We start from the raw sequence: 19,776 nt of genomic DNA on the forward strand, positions 1-19,776 counted from the left end.
GCGATTGTTTTGTTTTAATGCACCACTGGAGGGTTTATCTATTTTTACCACTTTCAGAAAGGAAAGTAGCTGTGCATGTGAAATGGTGGAAGATTTAAATCATACACGCTTTGTACTTTTTAACACTTTCAGACGCTGTTTCAACAGGACTGCAGATTATTAGATGGTTTGTTTAAAATTGTTTTCCTGACATCACTTTTCCAGGCATTTATGATGTAGAAGCACATCCTGAAGTACAGACCTGCTCTTTGGCTCACTCAGAAACTCCGGACTGTAAGCAACATATGGCCTTGTGTGAATGGCATACCAGACGGCAAAACAGTTCCCAGCACAGCCTCCTCCGCAGCTCCTGAGCAGGAACACATGATAGACAGATGACCTTTACTTTGTGTTGGGTCTAGCAGGACACAAGGAATGTTCACTTTCATTCATGTTGCCACAGATTAAACTGCAAACAAATATCACTTTGTTCTAGTGCTTGGTGAGCGCAGGCTACTGTACATCACCGGATGGTGAAATTGGCCACGAAATGAGAGACTTCTGGTATTAACAGATGGCTGCCTTGGTCTGCCACTAGGATTCCATGTGGCTCTGCTTTACACATGACCCAGTATTCTCTTTGCCAAAACTCACACTTCTCTTCCTCCTCAGAGGACATACATGTCTTTGAGAAGAGACTGATGTTTCACAAGAGTGACTGAGGAGGGTTATGAGGGCTGTTTTGAAAAGATAATGTATCCGTAGTCCGTTTCTGAGGAGATAATGTACTTCCTGTTAGATGGCTGTATTTGTAACGGCACATATGTTCACTGCTCTGTGAAAGCATTGCGAATAAGTTTACAGAAGCTTATGATTTAAAGTATTTTGTTACAATTACTTGTGACTATGATGTTAATTTTACAGTCAGTTCAGCTTCTTAAATGTGTCCTTCCTCTCTATACTGCCCTTACAAATAGGGAAGTAGGAAGCATTGTGCATGACTTCAATATGATTCACGAATTCTGAGAATCTGATGGCAATCCCCAAATAATTGGAGATGAAATTACTGGCATATTATTCCAACACTAAAGGGTATTTCCATGTTTCACTGTAACAATGAACTGATATGAAAGAAAAAGTCATGCTCGTCATCATTTCTGGTAAAAAGCAAAGAATGTATCATACAGCTGTGTCTGAATGTTGCCTTTTAAATACAGTATAATAAAGACAGCACGGCGTCCATGATGTCATCCCTTCCTCAGTGTCATGATGTCAGTGACAACATTCAGCCAAATACTGAGATTAGGATTATTCTCCTCGGCCCAGAACATCTGCTCTACACAAACAGAGTGAGACCATGGGAGTTCAAATCCCTGCAGTAAAGATGGCAGTTATTCAGATGAGATTGGCATTTACAGCAGGATGGCCAAACGTGTAGAGGACATAAGAGACCAACATCTAGAAATGTTGAAACTTTTAAAACAATTTTTTTTGTCATGGAAATAAAAAAGTGAATTAGTGGACATAAAGACTGAGTCTGAGCTGAATGAATGAGCTATCCCTGTTATAGTGCATCACAAGCAGAAGCAGCTGTGAAATTATTGTCAATCATGCAGTATGCTAAGTATGTTCTTATAACCACAGCAGGTGTGAACCAGCTCTGACTGGCTTCTGCTCAGCCTCAACCGCACACACACACACACACACACACACACACACACACACACACACACACACACACACACACACACACACACACACACACACACGCACATGCACACGCACACACACACACACACACACACACGAAACATACCATAAGCATGCTTGCAAACTGACACATGCCCCCTCCCACCCTCACCCTGAGCTAAAATCCAGTCAGCCTCGTGCACATCTGCTTCCCCAGTAATGTCTGCTGAGTAAGCAGTACATTTGCCTCTGCTTCCCTTCATGGGTGATCACAACAGGACAGAAATACTCCAATTATCTGTCACACAAAACGTTCTATGGCAGCAAAAAAAAAAAAAGAAGAAAAAGATCACACCAACAGGCATCCTTTTTTTGCTATGTTTAGAAATGATCATTTTTCCTCATCAAAGGCTTCACTTGAAAAGTTCTGTCGCACTGCACAGCAAGCTCTGTAATTTCTGTTTACATGAGCAGGCATGAGTTGCCTACAGATTTTCTTGAGCAACTTAGTAACAGGAGAAAACAGGGGCTTTTGAGACCTCACACCTTGCTTTGAAGCTGGCAGCAGAACACAAAATGATTTATAATTACAGATTGCAAACTTTCAGGAGAGACATTCAGCATGAAATAGTCTGTGCCATAAAGTATTGAATGGTAGCTGCACGGAAATCCCAGACACAGGCACCTACTGTACATTACATATGAAGAGAAGTGTTTGAAGAATACTATGAAACAACAATAAATAATGGTACTTGAAGGTTTGTAACTCTATAAATCATTATTCTTTACTCTTGTAAAGTCCTGGGGATCTAGATATACAGTAAGACCACAATGATTAATGGTTCTCACTCCATCGTCCCCAAGCACTGTACTCTTATCTTTCATACATTGCAGCTTCCCATTGCCTTATCGTGGGTGTCTTTCCAGTCATAATCACAGGTTTACCCTGCAGGTATGTGGCTGGCCAGGTTCAGTCATGCTGGAAAACCCATCACTCAACAGCTTTTATTATCACCACTGCAAGGTGTTGCTAGGCAAGTCTCTTCATGTGCTGAGCTGCTGCTCTGAAAGTCGAAGGTTTTCGTTTTTAGCCCCGCTACAATATTTTCACTCATCTCAGCCTAGAAGCTGCAACTAATACAGTTTTAGTGTCGTATTTAAGTCATTAAATCCCACAGAGTGACAGTTATTGGACCATGAACTGCTGCACAGATCGACTACAGAAGATTAGCCCCCAACCTGTTTTTTTTTTTTTTTTTTTTTTTTTTTTTTTTTTTTTTCACACTTAAGAGTTTGGCTTTCGTTCAGGAAATAATTTCCTAAGCTAAGGGAATTCACTGCATCATCTTTCTGTCGTTTGGCAAAGAACATATGAATACATCTCTCACACAAGGTACAAACAATACCAAACCAATTTAAAGTTCAGGGAGTTGGAAGTTAACATTAAGCTCAGAAAAGACTGAAAAAAAGAGGTTTCCTCAGCAACTTTATGAACACATTTGGAAATATTAATACTTTGTGTTGTCTAATTATTGGGTGAAGAGACAAAGTGAGGACCAGGAGATTTCTCCTATTGACAATAATATATGTAACTAGTGTGATTCAATGTGTGAAACCACATAATTTGATTTCCCCAGGCATTATAAAGAGGACTTTAATTTTCCTTTTAAGATTCAGTTTTCTGGATTATAGTCATATTTTAATATCAATTCTGTTAACACTTCCCTCTTTACTGGTAGCATGAGAATATTAAAAGTACATCAGACAAATGATGCTAATTTCCCTCTCTAAATGGCATTTTGTATGTGAAGATGTTAAGGAGTTCTCATTTCCTCTTTTTTTTTCTAAAACAAATTACATTTATGGTTTTACAGGATATTGCACTTTTGCCAATAAATGTTAAAACCACAATAAACAACAAAATAACTGAGGCAAAGACCCTTCGAAAGCCATTGCCCAACCCTGTTATTAAATTGTATCTCTCAAGTTGCAGAGGAAAGCCATCGGAAGTCTTGTATGTGTGGTAGAGGACATGCTGTGTCATCTTCCCCTTCCTCTATGCGCTGTTTGACTGACTGATTGTGGGTGTGTGCACTGTGGTATTGACAGATGTGGCCCTGCCACTGTCTTTGTGTCAGAAAGCCTGTGGGAGACAGGAAGCCAGGCATCAGAGTGGACAGAAAACAGACAGCTGACCACACCTACAGCCTTGGGGCTGGACAGCACACAACAACTACTTCCAACTCTCTGACTTCTCAGCGCACTCGTTGGTCCTGACTCAACCACACAGCCGCTTTCATTTCAATAAAGTGTGCTATCGACTTTCAGTGAAAAACTCCAGTCTAAACAAAGACAAACAAATGACTTTCAAGTAAAAATATACAGTATATTTGTTGTATAAACTTGTACAGAATGTCTTGGACATTTATATATACTATACATAAGGGTCCAAACAGGGTCACTTTCATATCCTTCATGATTTTCAGAAAATGTCCCCCATATCAACCACATTTTATGTACATCTTTACAAACAGACCAAACGAAACAGCCCTTGGGTACACTTTAAGAGGCCATAATGAGATACAGATGCCTTGTATAAAAATCCCTGATAATGTCTCTCTGTGAGGTAAGAACACATTATTCAAACTCATTTCCTTTCATACATCAAACTCATTCATTTGTTCTGAGACGAGACTGGCAATAGAGAACAGCTAATTACACATCATGTTTCCTGTAACTTTACTGTGCCACAGAGGGAGTAGCTGCTGACTGAAGAATGTCGGTGTATAGAACAAGGTGGGCATCCATTTGTTTATACACTGATTACTTACATATTGGTTCCTTTCAATCGGAGCAAGAGCGAGTCCTATACATTACACCTCGACAAGGTAACTGACATGTTAAGGTACGGTCAAGGCCTCAACGACGACAGGCAAAATGACCCAAAGGTTACAAAAAAAAAATCCTTGGCAGAACATAATCACATGCAAATGAAGCAGTTATAAGCAGTAGAATGTACAGAAGTGCTTCAGAAGAGTGATATATTTAAACTGTGATATTTTCTGCAAAATATCACAGTTAAAATACACACAGCAATGGTCACTCAAGCTGTTAATGTCTAGCAGATATTAGTGAAAGTATTTGGAGTGAAAGCACAAGAAAAAAATGCTTTCTGTGGTGGCAGCAAACGGCCATCAGTAGAAAAATGTATTGAAGGTTGGATGACTGGAGTAGCTAATTTCCCTCCACTAGAGTACCAACAAAACATCTCAAATTGGTCCCCAGGAAACATTCTGCTTGGCCACAAACTCATTTTAGACCATCAAGGCAAAAATACATAATTGATACAAAGAAATACATCCGTTTTACAGCTGGTGAATAACAGTCAAACAACAATCCTAGATGTATAATAGAAAAGTTATGAAATGTCCTGCTATTATGGCTGTACATGACCGTTCATAAATGCCATGTATGGTGGATAGCGAAGTGGATCCATGTGTTAGATATTAAGGCATCGAGAGTGGATCTAACAGGGCCTGTTTCCTGTTCCTTCAACAGATCAATGCAGTTGCTTTTGATGCAGAAATACTGAAGCTGACTTACTGCTTGTGTCAGCTAGTTAAGCATCTGACAGGCTCAGAAAACCTCAGAGACGCCACAGGAAACAACAAACAGAAAGAGCTGTCCTATCGATCCTCATGTGGACTCCAGCGTGTCCAGCTGAAAGACATTGTGATTGGTCGGTGTGGTGAAGAAGAGCTGCTCCTCGCTGGTGGGACGGTTATCGCAGGGACTGTGTAGCCCCAGCTTCCTTTCAAAGTCCAAGAGCTGACCCATGAAGTTGAAGTTGGGTGAAATGTTGGACTTCTTCCTCTTGACAAAGTCATAAGCATCGTTCAGAGAGAGGTTGAGTCTCTGCATCAGGTAGGCCACAGTGACTGTGACGGAGCGGCTGATGCCGGCCAGGCAGTGGACCAGGATACCACACTGCTGTGATCGAGCCTCATCTGAAAGGGAAGAATCTCTGGTTATCCTCAGATACAGATTTAAGTGTAACGAACATAACATTGCAGTTTTTAATTTAATCTGAACAATATTTTCCTGACTATAAAATTGAAAGTAGATTTAGAGTTATCAAAGTGGTTCTGGCTGTTAGTTGACAGAAGAAACCCTGATGACAAAATAATACCAATTCTTCTTTTAACAGTTTATTTGAGGAAGAAAATAATTTACCCAATACCCTGTTAGTTACAGACATTAGCAAACAACTGCCAGCTAGATAACGCAATGCAGAACTTGTAACCCTGGAATCAAACACAACCCGAGAGCGGAAACAACTCTTCCTTCCTTATTCTACCTCTAACCCTCTTAAGAAACTGGTTCATGACACACAGCACTGCAACCACCAAACAAACAAGTGAAGAGCTGTGGTTTCAGGTGCAGTTGGTGTGACTAACACCGAATGAAAAGCAAAATTGAAACATAATGTTGTGTTGCCACAACCTAAAAAAAGATGTTTTCACACGTACGTGTTGTTGATCTTTGTAAAAACAATTCAATGATAATGTTGTCCAGCAAATGATAGAAGCTTATAGCAACAAACACATTCATGCCCCAGTGTACCAATATCATTGATTATAAAAATCATTATTAAAGCAATTAGAAAATAATGTATTCATTCTCTGGTTTAACTCTCATGTACACAAAGGTCCCCAGATGACTTTGGCTTACGACGTATGTACAAAACAATCCTTGTGGCAAAACAAACAACTCAACAAAAAACATTTGTCTAAAGTGTGTCAGTGTGTTTAATGTCCAGCGATGCCAGTAATTAATTTACTCACCTATAAATGATATTGCCTCTGGAAAGAACTGGGACAGGTTCTGACTCCAGTGGTCCGAAATGGGTATCTGTTTGTACCTGAAGTGGCCATCGTGCTCAAACATGTTGGGGAGATTGGGTGTGACGTTCAGGATGTACTTGATGTTGTACTGGCCCAGCACATCGAGGTTAGTGGAGTCTTTGGCGCAGCCCAGGTAAAGATACGGTAAGATTTGGACGGGGAAGGCGGGCTGGTTGCTGGGGATGGGGCTCTCCTCGGACTCTGTGGCACTGCTGGGCTCTCGGTCTGACTCCCCATCAGAACAATCGGAGCTGATCCGGAGATTTCCGAAACCCAGAACAGACATAGGTGGAGAGGAGCTGGGACAGGAGCTGTCCAGGAGGGTCTCACAGTGCTCCGGGTACCCTGTGTGGAACTTTACAAATCCACCTGGATAAGAGCCAAAACACAAGAGTCACATTTACACATTTAGATCATTTTAAAGGGGGCTCCTTATATAAATAGTTGATTTTAATCATATTTTAATGGTCAAAACGTTGCTGGGTGTTGAAGCAGAACTGTACAGACCCCCCAAAAAGGACCATTCATGAAATGCATGCCTGTTCCTGCTGGAGCAAAACATGGTGCAGCCATTTTGGAATTTTAATTGAGAATCTCAGTAGTGACACAAACTTTGGAGCAGCCTTGAAACCGCAAACACACCGAACGGGATGAACATGACCACACAAGTTACATTTCTATACAAATACACACACAGTTACAGTTTCGTTTTGACCTCCAAAAGGTTTGAAAGTTGTTGTTTTTTTTAGAACACACAACATCCGCGCGTGATGACATTGTTCTTAGATTATTTTTGAAAGGAAAACCATCTACCTTGGAGGTAAAACGCTTTACAGCCGTCTTCCCACAGTTTTTGAAGAAGTAGACCCAAAACAGACGCTGGCGCTCCGCTGTCCTGCCAGTCCACGGAGCACTCATCGTACAGGACCACCGTGTCCGTCTTGCACCGTCTTATAAACTTCTCCTTGTCCTCGTGGTTGGGGATGATGGTCCGGATGGGTATGTTGCCCTTCTTGAACCTCCGGAGCATCAGCCCCGGTATGGCCAGGTTTATGGCGCTCTCTATGTGGGATGACTCGTAAAGCTCATGTGAACGGCAGTCCAGCAGGAGCAGAGAAGTGCCCCCGGACTCTAACTCGAGTTGCAGCCATTCCACGCTTTTACTCGGCGTCACATTAGACATATCGGACTCAATATCATACTACATGCACGCGCAAAACACTTACTACATGGTCCATCGAGCGATCAACTACATGTCCGCCGAAACATGAAAAAGAAGAGGCGTCAAATGTTGCCCCGCCAGTGCATGGCGCTTCTGCCTGAGCGAAGAGAGTTCCCCTTTTTCCTCCTCTCCGTTTCCATCAGTCACAGAGTCAGACCTGCCCCAGTAAGACAGCAAGGCGAAAACTTAACGGAGACCTGTTTACACTTTCATTTACAAAATACACGTTTTAAATTTGAATGTTTTATGGCCAGTAGTCTCTGCGTCAACTTCAGCTGCTCCACGCCGTGCCAGGGTCCTGCATGCACATTCTCCTTTTACCATTCCGATGCATGGGAGGCTTTTTTTTTTTTTTTTTTTTAGTTGACAGTAGAGCAACTCAAGAGGGAGGAGTTTAGTCCTTACGATTTAAAGTCATAGCAGAGATATCGCAAAGTTTTGTTCTGAAGGTCTCAATGGAATATTTTTGTCAATCACCATAACCGCACCATCAAATTCCTTAGCAAACGTTTGTGATATTATTGCAAATTTATTCTATCTCTAAAAGAGATTATTATAACATGATTTCTACGGATGGCATCGTAGAACTTCTATTATTTCCTAAGGTATCACTTAGGTGTTCTGTTGGGGGCCCAATATGTGTCTGGGTTAGTAAAACAGCAGTATTTACACAGTTTAACATATTTCAGGATAAATTGCACCTTTGAAGATGGGATTTTTTTTTTTTTTTTTTTTTTTTTTTTTTTACCAGTAACGTGGGATTTCATTGTTCCAGATAATAGAGCAATATTATCTCTTGTTCACAACGAAATTCCCCAGGCTTTTGGGGGATTTTCTGGAGTACTTTCCTGATACCTTTTGAAACATACTGTGTTTTATCCGGCACAATATTACACACAACATAGACTAGACAACAAGCTACTATATATATATATTAGAACATGCCCGGTTAATAACACAGGATTTCATATGTAATGCATTGTTTACAAAGGATGAACACATATCATTAACACAAACACTAAATAACAAATGATGGAAGCTCCACCATCCTTCATTCAGTCTGCACTTTGAATTGGTCATGCATTTTGTTGTAGAGTATTTCACAACGGAAGGATGCCGCCATCTTTCATCACGATAATATCACTTATCAGATTGTACACACCCCTTAGACTGCTCTCTTTCTCAATTTTCATTTTATTCACGAGTTGGAGTGTATAAAAAAAAAAATATATATATATATATATATATATATTGAATGGTGACTGCAGAAGGAAATTCACAACACTGCTGCTCTGCCTGAGTGTCTTTTCTTAGGATGTTACCAGAGCGTGTTTTGTTACTGATGTGTGTAATAATGCAGGAGAATGGTGAATAAGGAGGAATAAGAGAGGGAGAGGGAGAGAGATGCGTGCGGTGGGAATCCAGCCATGCAGCTCATCTGTCTGCACACGTGAGTGGGGGAGACACAGATGTGCAGGGTATCAGGATTAACACAGAATGAGGAATAGAGCTAAAGTTGCGCACACACTCTCTCTCTCACACACACACACACACACACACACACACACACACACACACACACACACACACACACACACACACACACACACAAACACTGTCAGGCAACGTATCATTGCCACACTACACTGCACCACCATTTCAGCACCTGCCTTCAACAGACAGCCTCCACATAATGACAAGAGTTTGAAAACCAACACACACACTCACGCTGCCTGTGGCCCCTCATGCCCACATGATCGCTGCTCCAGAGGAACTCTCTTCCAGTAAGCGTAGAGAGAGGTGTTGGACCTGCCCTCAAGCTTACCATAATAAGGAACTGAGCAGCCTGCAACTACAAAAGACAGTAATGAGGGAGGATAACAATGTGTAACAATGAGGTCAGACAATGTACAAAGGTGTCTTTAATGCCAACAACACTTTACTTCACTTTGTGTGTTTTGCTGGATTTACTGTATAAAGCAACATTTGGTTTAAGAGAAAGGAAGACCTTGTTTTATTTTGTAAAATCCAAGAACAACGTGGAGCTGTCATATATGCAACTGTATAATGTGTCTCAAAATTTTAAATCAAAATGCACCAAATCAATGTAACACATAACAAAGCTTATTTAATCAAAATCAAAGACTGCTGTTCTGATATGGCGAGACCTGCGTGATAGTGGTGGTCACCTGACTGCTTCACTTCGGTTACATAATGTGCTCCAAACATGAGCGAATGGTAATTCTCCCAGAGCAAAGAGAGGAGATGTCTTTGGTTTACAGAATCCCAGGTTTTTGCATGTCAAGTGCTGCTTTGAGGGCTTTCACGTATACCCGGCGGATACATATACACACACACATGCATGCACGCACGCACACACACACACACACACACACACACACACACACACACACCCCTGTCATGTGCAGATGTACAGAGGGATGAATTCAGAGATGAGACAGATGGGAGGAGTGCTCCCTTTTCATTGATGTTTCTCTACATGTGGGAGTAATCGGCATATATTAAACAGATTTTTATCTAAACATGAAAGTCATAGGCCACAGAATAGAGGAGGTAAAAAGCCAATAAAAATGTTAAAGCTATATAAAATAACCTGGCTGCAACTTCAATGGCAGGTACATCTGATAAGTCAGTTCATTTAAAAGTCATTTATAATCTCTGGTTTTGCAAGTCTGCTATCTGAGACATGCTGTGAGGTACATGGTGTGTGCTGCATATTATTACAACCACAGTGATCTCTCATGTTATCTAGATGGGAAACACAATATCCTGTTTTCTGCTGATACCCTCTAGTGGTTCATTACAAAAGCTGCTGCACCAGTTATGAGTCATCTGCACAGGAGAGGAGGTGTCTGATGTCACAGCCTCACAGCTGCAAACAGGAGGCCCAGCGTGCCTCCATGTGGTGAAACCTAGAATGCAACAATGGGCATTTCATGAATGAAATAACCAGATGACCACAAATCCGCCCTTAAGCTGATTATGCATAAGGAACCCTCTTTGATACATCACAGTCTTTTTTTCTGCTAAATCAGTAGGTTTGACATTGAAAACAAAAGGAGAAGAACATATTCTAACAACATGAAAACCGCTTATGCAAAAACTATTTTATTGCAGTTTACTGTTTATTTTAATGATGTACTGTATCTGTAAGACTAAATGGCATTTATCCTCCACAACCTTAGAACTAAGCCACAAGCTCCTCCATCACCCTCTACGTGACCTTTGAAAGCTACAAACAGAAGTAATGTCATGGTATGACAGATGTGAGATGTGTCTGTGCTGGGAGCAATGCATGTAATGAAATAGTAAACAGTACAGCACATATGTACAAAAAAATATCCTGGGGTGTCACAATAAATGTATTATGATAAAACTGTATGAGCCTTTAAATACATTGTTGCACCATATTAGTGATATGAGATTATGCAAGTTTACAGAAAACCTGAGTAAGACCGAATGTAGGATATTTCTTTCCATTGGTTGTCTCTCCCTAATAATAATCCACCTACTAATAGACCATGTAACGTGTTATAAGTGGATACACTGATTGAAAACATTATGAAATCCTGTGCCAGGTCTCAGCCTGACTCACCCGACACGTAAAACTAAACTATGATACAGAAAAAGGTAAAAGAGCATCCATAGGCAACTGAACATAAACAAAACCACAGTATTAGCACCAGTATAGGAAGAGTTGTAATAATGTATCAGAGGGCACAGTCGCCATCCTCGAAAAGACGGCACACAAAATTCGCTGTTTACGCAACTTTGCATTGAAAACAGACAAGTATGTGCTTCTGGTTTGGCACAGGGATTATCTGTGCTCATTGTTTCAGACAGTATGAAGGACGTTGCACGAAGTCGTCCTCTAAAGACAGTGTCCAAACGGAAAATCATTGCTCACAATATGGCACACACTGTATGATTAAGCTTTGCCAAAGAAGATGAAAAGAAGCCTGATAAATATTGGCAGCTCATTATTTGGCCAGATGAAACCAAAATAAATTTGTTTGGATCAGATGGGGTCCAGCATGTTTGTCGTGGAGCTGGCTCAGACTACCACAGTGACTGCATAGCGCTGACTATGGAGCTTGGAGGTAGGAATGTGGCGATATCTTGCCGTGTGAGTGCAAAAGGTGGTCAAGTATGTCCCCTGACTTAAATCTTGGCCAATAAATCTGATTCTGATAGAAAACAAACTTCAGCCACGGCAGTAGACAATGCTTCAAATATGGATGCTGCTGCAAAAAAGCCACAAATCCTAAAATGTGGATGCTTCGCACACATCTTCAACCCAATAGCCCAGAAGGTCCTACAGTTTAAAGGTAGACACACAAGATTAATGTCACCAATTTAGTATCTGAACAAATTTGAAATATGATCAAAATCTCCCCTTCTGTTACTGACTTATGATGTTAAGTAACTGCCAAAAAGTGTTTTTACAGATCATTATGACGTCACAGTGAAGTTGACCATTGACCTTTTGGATATAAAATATCCTCACTTAATTCACTTATTATATTTAACATTTACGTGAAATGTTTTCATAATCTGTGTCTGCATTATTGCATTATGGCCAAAAGTATGTTTTGTGAGGTATTAGTGACCTTTGACCCCCAAAATCGAATCGGTTCATCCTTGAGTTTAACTAGACGTTCGCACCAGATGATATTAAATTACCTCCAGGTATTCCTGAGATATTGGATTGACAAGAATGTGACGGCTGTGATGTCACAGTGACCTTTTGACCACTTTTTTTTTTTGTCATATTTTGAGAAATTCCCTCAAGGCATTCCTGAGATATCACATTTAAAAAAAAAAAATGGGACAGAGGGACAGACAGACAACAAACATAATGCTGGGGCAAAGGCACATTAAAAGAATGGATCTCACTAATTAAGGCTATACTTTCATTAAAGGACAGGATTAGTCATTTAACACTTTAATGATCATGACAAGTATAGTCAGTTTTGATGTACACTGTACTTATCTATGTTTTGCCTTTTGAAATACATTTTAGCTCATGTGACATGTAACACATCGCTGTGTCGCATGTGGTTGTATACATGACCTTTGTGAAGGAAATTATCTTCAATATTAGCTCAGTGCTTATCAATAAGTACTTAGTACTTCATTGAAAATCACATTTTGCACATAGTGACTCAATAAATTAAAATTTAAGCCACAATCTATGCATTTAAAATTAACACACAAGAGTAATTGAACACCTTAACCACATACAGAACATTTTACATTTAGTGATAAATATAATTTATATAAATAGAAAAAAACATGATGCGGATTTAGTGTTTTCCATGACGTCAAGCCACTGCTGATATCATGTGACTGAGGCCTTTAAAGTAGGATTTCTCTCTCTCACTCATCAACTCAAAGTGAAGAGGTTGCTGGCAGAAGTTACACTCTGCTGAGGAGTGCGGCCTCAGCTCCAAACCCACCTCCCTCCATGTCTTCACCAGCCGATCTGTGGAGACAAAGAAGCACACAAACAGGTGAGGATACGACAATCTTTGCCAGGTATTATTGATGTTAAATATCCTTTACAGTCGAAGAATTTTACAATTAATTCCATTTGTTGCAAATTCATACAAAACCAACCAGAGACTTTTACCTTTGCCTTTATTCCTCTAAATGACAATTTAACATTGCCCAGAGTTTTAATACAGTAAATAGAACTTAATGCAAAAAGACAGGACACTTAATTACAAGTGAACCTACCAACAAAGTAGTACATCATCTGGGGAGTGTGGTACGGTGTGGGAGCAATGCGCACCAGCTCCTCTCCTTTAGCCACAGTGGGGTAGTTGATTGCCTGAATGTACATATTGTAGTGAGACATCATGATGTCACAGATCTCCGTGTTCTTCTCTGCATCTGGAACCTGCCAAACAAGTACACATCATAAATGTCAGTCACACTTAAAAAAAAAAAAGACTAAAATTTAATTTAGACAATGAAACAGAATTTATTCTATAGCATTGACATGTTAAACTGTAGGAAGAAAAAAAAAGGATCACATCCTCAGGCAACACAGCAAATACCAAATGGACTCCCAGGGAAAGTCCAGCATCAGAGTCATTTAAATTAATGAATTATTCATGTTCTTACTCGGACAGGAATGATGTGGCTTGGACAGTGGACCACCGGAAGGCCAGAGTCCATCAGCATCTGTCGGAGCAGCTTGACACTCCTCTGATGTTTCCTCCGCAGCACCTGGCCTTCCTCACTTTTCAGGACCTTGATGGACTCCTTCGCCCCCGCCAGCAGCATGGGGGGCAGGGAAGTAGTGAAGATAAAGCCTGCAGCGTAGGAGCGCACTGTGTCCACTAGAGCGCTGGTGCTGGCGATGTAGCCACCCACACAACCGAATGCCTTGCCTGGAAATGAGACCCATAACAAGTCATATGTAACAGGCGAGGGTGTTGTGAAATGTTTGCCCTCATTAGAGAGGCTTTCACTTACCAAGGGTCCCGGAGACGATATCCATTTTGTTCATGACTTTATCTCTGTCTCCAATGCCTCCTCCTCTGGGCCCATACAGACCCACAGCGTGCACTTCATCCACAAAGGTGATAGCACCAAACTTGTGGGCAATATGACACATCTCTTTAAGTGGGCACACAGCACCTGTTGAGGGCACAGCATTAACCAGAACAGTCAAAATCAAGTACAATAAAAACAAATGCAAAGTTTTTCTTCACCACACAAATGAAATATTGGAGGGTATTTATTTGGTAAGGGTTTGTAAGAACACTACTGATTCAATGTCAACTTTAAAAAATATTATATTTGTAATTTCATGCATATACGGCAATGTCACCAATATACAGAGACAACACAAAATTCTAGAAATTCTGTACAACCTCATTCACCAACTAACTTCTGATTCAAATATATTGATAAACAATAAATGATTAAACCTTTTAATAACTCTATTAAATCTGCCTCATAGGTTAGTGGGAGGGCCGGGTACTGTGTATTTACCATCCATTGAATGCACTGTCTCAAAGGCAACAATCTTTGGAGTGGAAGGGTCAGACTTCTCAAGCAGCTCTTGAAGGTGGCCGACGTCATTGTGACGAAATATAAACTTCTTGACTCCGCTGTTTCGTATACCCTGAATCATTGAGGCATGGTTGCCAGCATCAGAGTAAATCTCACAGCCTAGCAGAGAAAACAAAAGGCAGAAAATGTTGGCTCAAGTACACGTTTCATTGTAAATCGGGAAATATGTGAGCAATTACGGTAAAATTTTGCGTCAAAGCAAAGGCATGCAACCTTGGGCCATGTAAAAGTATATTTGTGAGATAAGTACCCGGTAGCATTTTTGACAGAGAAAATAATGTGGAGTCGTTGGCTACAAAGCAGGAAGTGAACAGCAACGCTGCCTCCTTGCCGTGCAGGTCAGCCAGTTCACTTTCAAGTTCGACGTGAAATTTGCTTGTTCCTGAAATGTTTCGTGTTCCTCCCGCACCGGCACCATGCTTCCGTACAGTTTCGCTTGAAAGAAAAAAACAGAGAAGATTCACAATCATGAAACTGCTTTTTTTCATACGTCATCTGATCTGAATTTCAATGCGAACACAATAATCAGGGCTATAATTATCATGCCCACTCACATGATGGCCTGGGTGACTTTGGGGTGGCGGCTCATGCCGAGGTAGTCGTTGCTGCACCACACAGAGACGTCTCTCTTTGCATAAAGAGACTCTGAGTAGTCGTCTGCCATAGGGAACGAGGAGGCACTTCGGTTCACGGTCTTAAACACCCTGTATGTGTGGTCTGTTTTCTTGCTTTCAATCATCTTTTCCAAAAATCTGTCATACTGGAAGGTGGCACCTGAAAGAGGGAAAAACAAGAGGAATGTCTTACAGGATCAAATCTATTACCTACAGTATACTTTTTTTTTTTTGAAATACTGTTCATTTAGAACAGGCTTACCTTCAGGCAGATTATCCTTGAGCAGATGAGATGCATTGGAAGACGTGGGTTTATTTAAGCTTTTTGGTGACCCTGCATCGGCCTTGTCTGCCTCGACGAGATCCGCGACTGATAAATCCACACCAGTTTTCCGTGTTTAAGAATGGTGGATTTAAGAGTATAAATCCATGCTTGACATCCATTTGCTTTGCACTTTAAATATCACCAGAGTGCTCAAAACAATGACCTTTCACAATTTACATGTCTGGCATACTTAATGGATATTTACAAATAAAGTGTATTTGTCTTGACTGCCAACCTGTGCGGTAAGAGTGTATCTCCTGGACGTCCTCCTGCAGCTCCATCCCGGCCTCTCTAACTACCCTGTAGTTGTTTTGTACCATCTCTGCAGCCAGGAAAGGACATTTGGAGACAACAACCTGGCCAGCAGGTGTCGCTGCGTGGCCTGGAGGCAACTTGACTTTATGTTTTGGATCTATAGAACACAAGAGTCCAATTTGAAATTACAATCAGTTCACTAAAAATAATGGAGCTGACTTGTTTGCATTTAAATATAGCTGTAACATTGAATCATTTTTAAAAGGATGCATGCATCATGCTTTCCTTACAACTTACCATCATTGATTTGAGTTGCTTTGGACACAGAAGTTGAAGAGGACAAGGCTCTGGCCAGAGGTCTGGAGGCCAGGTCCATCATCACTGGGCACTTTTGGGCATAGCTTCCCAGCCAAGTGGAGGAAAACATTGGGCACAACTGTCAAGAAAGGGCACCGGCGGATCACTGCATCCATATGAGGTAGTCTGTATCTAAGTGGGAAGGAGAAAAGAGGAAAGATGTAAAGTTTTCTCAGTAATTTTCAAGGCATGCAGCAGGAGAGTAAGCATCTATTACTGTATGTATATTGCATAAAAGTCAGATGATGAAATAGAGCCTTCTAAGTATAGACAATGAATAAGGACAGTTAAGTAAAAAGAGTAAATGCAGGTAAATATGTGACGGAAACACTGTGAAAGGAATCAACTATTTGGGTAACATTAAAGTTTTTTTTGTTTTTTTTTTGCCAAAACCCATCCCATAAAAATGCAAACTTTATCTACCTTTGTCCCTGTGGTAATTTTTTTTTTTTACCCGAGTACTTCCCAGTCCACTTTGATGTAGCAGATTAAAAAAAAATGCGAGACATGACTGACTTCACACTAATCTGTGACCCCTGAGACCAGAGAGGATGTTAAAAGCCCCAAAGACTCCTGTCCTTTTCATTCACTCTGGAGTCAGCTGTTCTTGACAGACAGACAGAGCCTTTCAAGGACCTGTCATGCTACCACAGCAGTGTCTCCTCTTTCTCAGCCATCTGGCTGCTGTTCAGATGAAACATACATAACCACAACAGTGCGAGTCCCGAGCTACCCAAATCTTACAAAACAGGGTCTGGACCTCTACTTTAGAGAGTAAGCTCCACAAAGTCAAACATGGTGTCGTGTGTTTTAAGTCTCTCTTTTTTTTAATTGTCAGTGTCAGCTGCCGGTGACTTATTTCTAGAAACGAACTGCTTTAAAGTAACTGACCTTGACTCTAAAATCCTTATTGAGATGACAACTGAACAGAGAGTAGATCAAATATGTAAATAGTTTGCAAAACTAAAATAACTGAACACATTTATTTTCCATACACTATATTTCAATCATTTAATATAGCATGACACTTTTAAACCCTTTTTCAATCGATCTGAATGTAAAAATGTTGTGAAAAGTGAAAACTGTTATTGACAAAAACATCAATTATCCCACTTGCTTTTAAAACAATCTCTATTGGTTTCCCGGGTAAGTATACAGCAAAGTCTTTACTGTAGTTTCAGTTTTAAACTGAAATATAAGAAATATATCCGTTTCGATCAGCATCAATTCACCAAGCTATGCTCATTCAGTTCTTATATCAACGTACCTGTTTTATCCTGTTGAAATAAAACGGTGCTCTTCCACACGTTGAGGAGACTCCAGCCGACAAAATCACAGGTCGGTAGTATGTTGCGAAATCAGAGTCACGCCTTCCAACAGTCGTGCGTAACGTCACCGTCGACGCCGTTCATTGCGGCGATACGTCAGCGTAGCCGCCATATTGGTACGGGGGGAGCCTCGCTTCCGTGTATGTTTATATAGACAGGAGTCTCATCCAGCAGTAAAGTCTGCGTAACCCGCTGAATTTCTAGTTGTGTGGTTTGTTACAAATGCAAGATGAATCCATGATTGCAGCACTTGCTTAAATTACTCATGCAGGTTTTCCAACAAAACACTTCCATCTTTTTTTTTTTTAGATGGCAAGATTCCCTCCGTAGTTCATTTCAAGTTATAATCTCCGTTTGCCACTTTGTAAAAAGGCTTCGAGTTTGGTATTTTGGAAATAACGTGGTAATAAATTAAAAATAAATTAAAAATAAATTAAGACTAAAGTTGAAAGATTCCATGAAACTTTTCCCTGCTGTACTTTACATTTCTAGTAAAAAAAAAAATCTTTTCCTCATTTACATTTTAAATGAGACATTATTTGAAAGAAAACAATATTTGTAGTGCAACAGGTGCACATAAAAAAAAAAAAACGTTTTACAGTTACAACAAAATAAAAACACCAGAGAAATTCAAGAATTTTTTTAAATTAAAAAAAAAAAAACGTTTCCCCTCCCCTAATAAGTTTTTACCTACAAATAATGTACATAACGTATTGATGAGAAAGATTACGTATTGTAGGAAATTCAGAACGTTTGCAAAGGTAAAGGCATTGCAAGATAAGTTCTCACGAGATGCTATTCAAGGTTACCTGGTTTTGGCTTTTCTTTCATTGGAACATTGAACCATGTTCGCACAAAAATTACTTTTTTTTTTTTAGGTTGAACGATGCATTATGGCGGCGACAGGGACACATTTCACTAACTTGACGGTGTTTATACAATACAGTAGCCTGTATGTTTAGTTCAGTTTAATGCCAGCAGATGGAGCTATTGCCCTTCACCTCCAGTTTCGTCTGATTGACAAAACCTAAAATGCTTGTGAACATGTTGTTATCAATATAAAATAACATTTTGGTTTTATCAACTCAAATTTTAACTATTTCCTAGAGGGCCCCTTTAACACAAATACTACCGGGAATTTATTGTCGTCCAAAATATGAAATAAAAGTCATAAAAGTCATGTCGTCAAAAGGACAAAATAAAATAACAGCCTTTTTTTTTGGCCTATTGATGGTGATTCAACTAACAAAATTTCAAATCTTTGGCTTTTTTTCATATTTTGGAGGACATGACTTTCTATTTAATATTTTGGACATGTATGACTTTGTTTTTAATATTTTGGGCGACATACTATAGTATGATTTTTTTTTTAAATATATTTTGGACGACATGCTATATATAGCATGACTTTGTATTTAATATTTTGGACATGCTATAGTATGAATTTTTTTAATATTTTGAATGACATGCTATAGTATGACATTTAAAAAAAATATTTTGGACATGCTATAGTATGATATTTTTTTCAATATTTTGGACGTGCTATAGTATGACTTTGTTTTTAATATTTTGGACGTGCTATAGTATGACTTTGTTTTTAATATTTTGGACGACATGCTATAGCATGACTTTGTATTTAATATTTTGGACATGCTATAGTATGAATTTTTTTTAATATTTTGAATGACATGCTATAGTATGACATTTAAAAAAAATATTTTGGACATGCTATAGTATGACATTTTTTTTTTAAATATTTTGGACGACATGCTATAGTATGACTTTGCATTGTCGTCCAAAATGTGAAATAAAAGTCATACTATAGCATGTTGTCAAAAGGACAAAAGAAAATAACATTCTCACAGGCACCATGGTGCAGTGGTTAGTGCTGGTGCTTCTCAGTCAGAAGGTTGTTGGTTCAATTCCTGCTGTAGGCATGTTTGTCATAACCAAAAAATGTCATGTTGTCTAAAGTATCAAACACTCATGTATGTAG

At 39.8% G+C, this 19,776-nt stretch overlaps 2 protein-coding genes across 2 annotated transcripts; both read right to left on the reverse strand.

The window, feature by feature from the left end:
• Positions 1 to 4,033: 4,033 nt before the first annotated feature.
• Positions 4,034 to 8,137, reverse strand: LOC138193304 (dual specificity protein phosphatase 7-like). The gene is made up of 3 exons (XM_069141274.1): positions 7,386 to 8,137; positions 6,513 to 6,941; positions 4,034 to 5,675 (listed from the first exon to the last, which is right to left on the reverse strand). Exons 1-3 carry the CDS (start codon positions 7,753 to 7,755, stop codon positions 5,365 to 5,367), a joined length of 1,110 nt encoding a protein of 369 aa, XP_068997375.1. The 5' UTR covers positions 7,756 to 8,137; the 3' UTR covers positions 4,034 to 5,364.
• A 2,717-nt stretch (positions 8,138 to 10,854) lies between these two features.
• Positions 10,855 to 16,954, reverse strand: LOC138193405 (5-aminolevulinate synthase, non-specific, mitochondrial-like). Its single transcript, XM_069141424.1, is given in 12 exon segments — positions 10,855 to 13,300; positions 13,555 to 13,717; positions 13,945 to 14,213; positions 14,299 to 14,463; positions 14,821 to 15,000; positions 15,152 to 15,336; positions 15,456 to 15,675; positions 15,778 to 15,885; positions 16,076 to 16,252; positions 16,393 to 16,496; positions 16,498 to 16,584; positions 16,876 to 16,954. Coding segments are annotated over 11 exon segments (1,803 nt in total). The 5' UTR covers positions 16,569 to 16,584; positions 16,876 to 16,954; the 3' UTR covers positions 10,855 to 13,139.
• Between the last annotated feature and the right edge of the window lie 2,822 nt (positions 16,955 to 19,776).

Source organism: Embiotoca jacksoni, unplaced genomic scaffold (assembly GCF_022577435.1).
Source record: "Embiotoca jacksoni isolate LCO1_2020_lvr unplaced genomic scaffold, fEmbJac1.0.p SCAF_9, whole genome shotgun sequence".
Classification (NCBI taxonomy): domain Eukaryota; kingdom Metazoa; phylum Chordata; class Actinopteri; family Embiotocidae; genus Embiotoca; species Embiotoca jacksoni.

What these genes read in the sequence shown, in the direction of transcription:
- LOC138193304 (XM_069141274.1), bottom strand. Translation starts at nt 7,755, where the DNA reads ATGTCTAATGTGACGCCGAGTAAAAGCGTGGAATGGCTGCAACTCGAG. An exon ending in TAAAGCGTTTTACCTCCAAG is followed by an intron (nt 6,942 to 7,385) that starts GTAGATGGTTTT and finishes GCTCTTATCCAG; the next exon opens with GTGGATTTGTAAAGTTCCAC. An exon ending in AGAGGCAATATCATTTATAG is followed by an intron (nt 5,676 to 6,512) that starts GTGAGTAAATTA and finishes CTTCCCTTTCAG; the next exon opens with ATGAGGCTCGATCACAGCAG.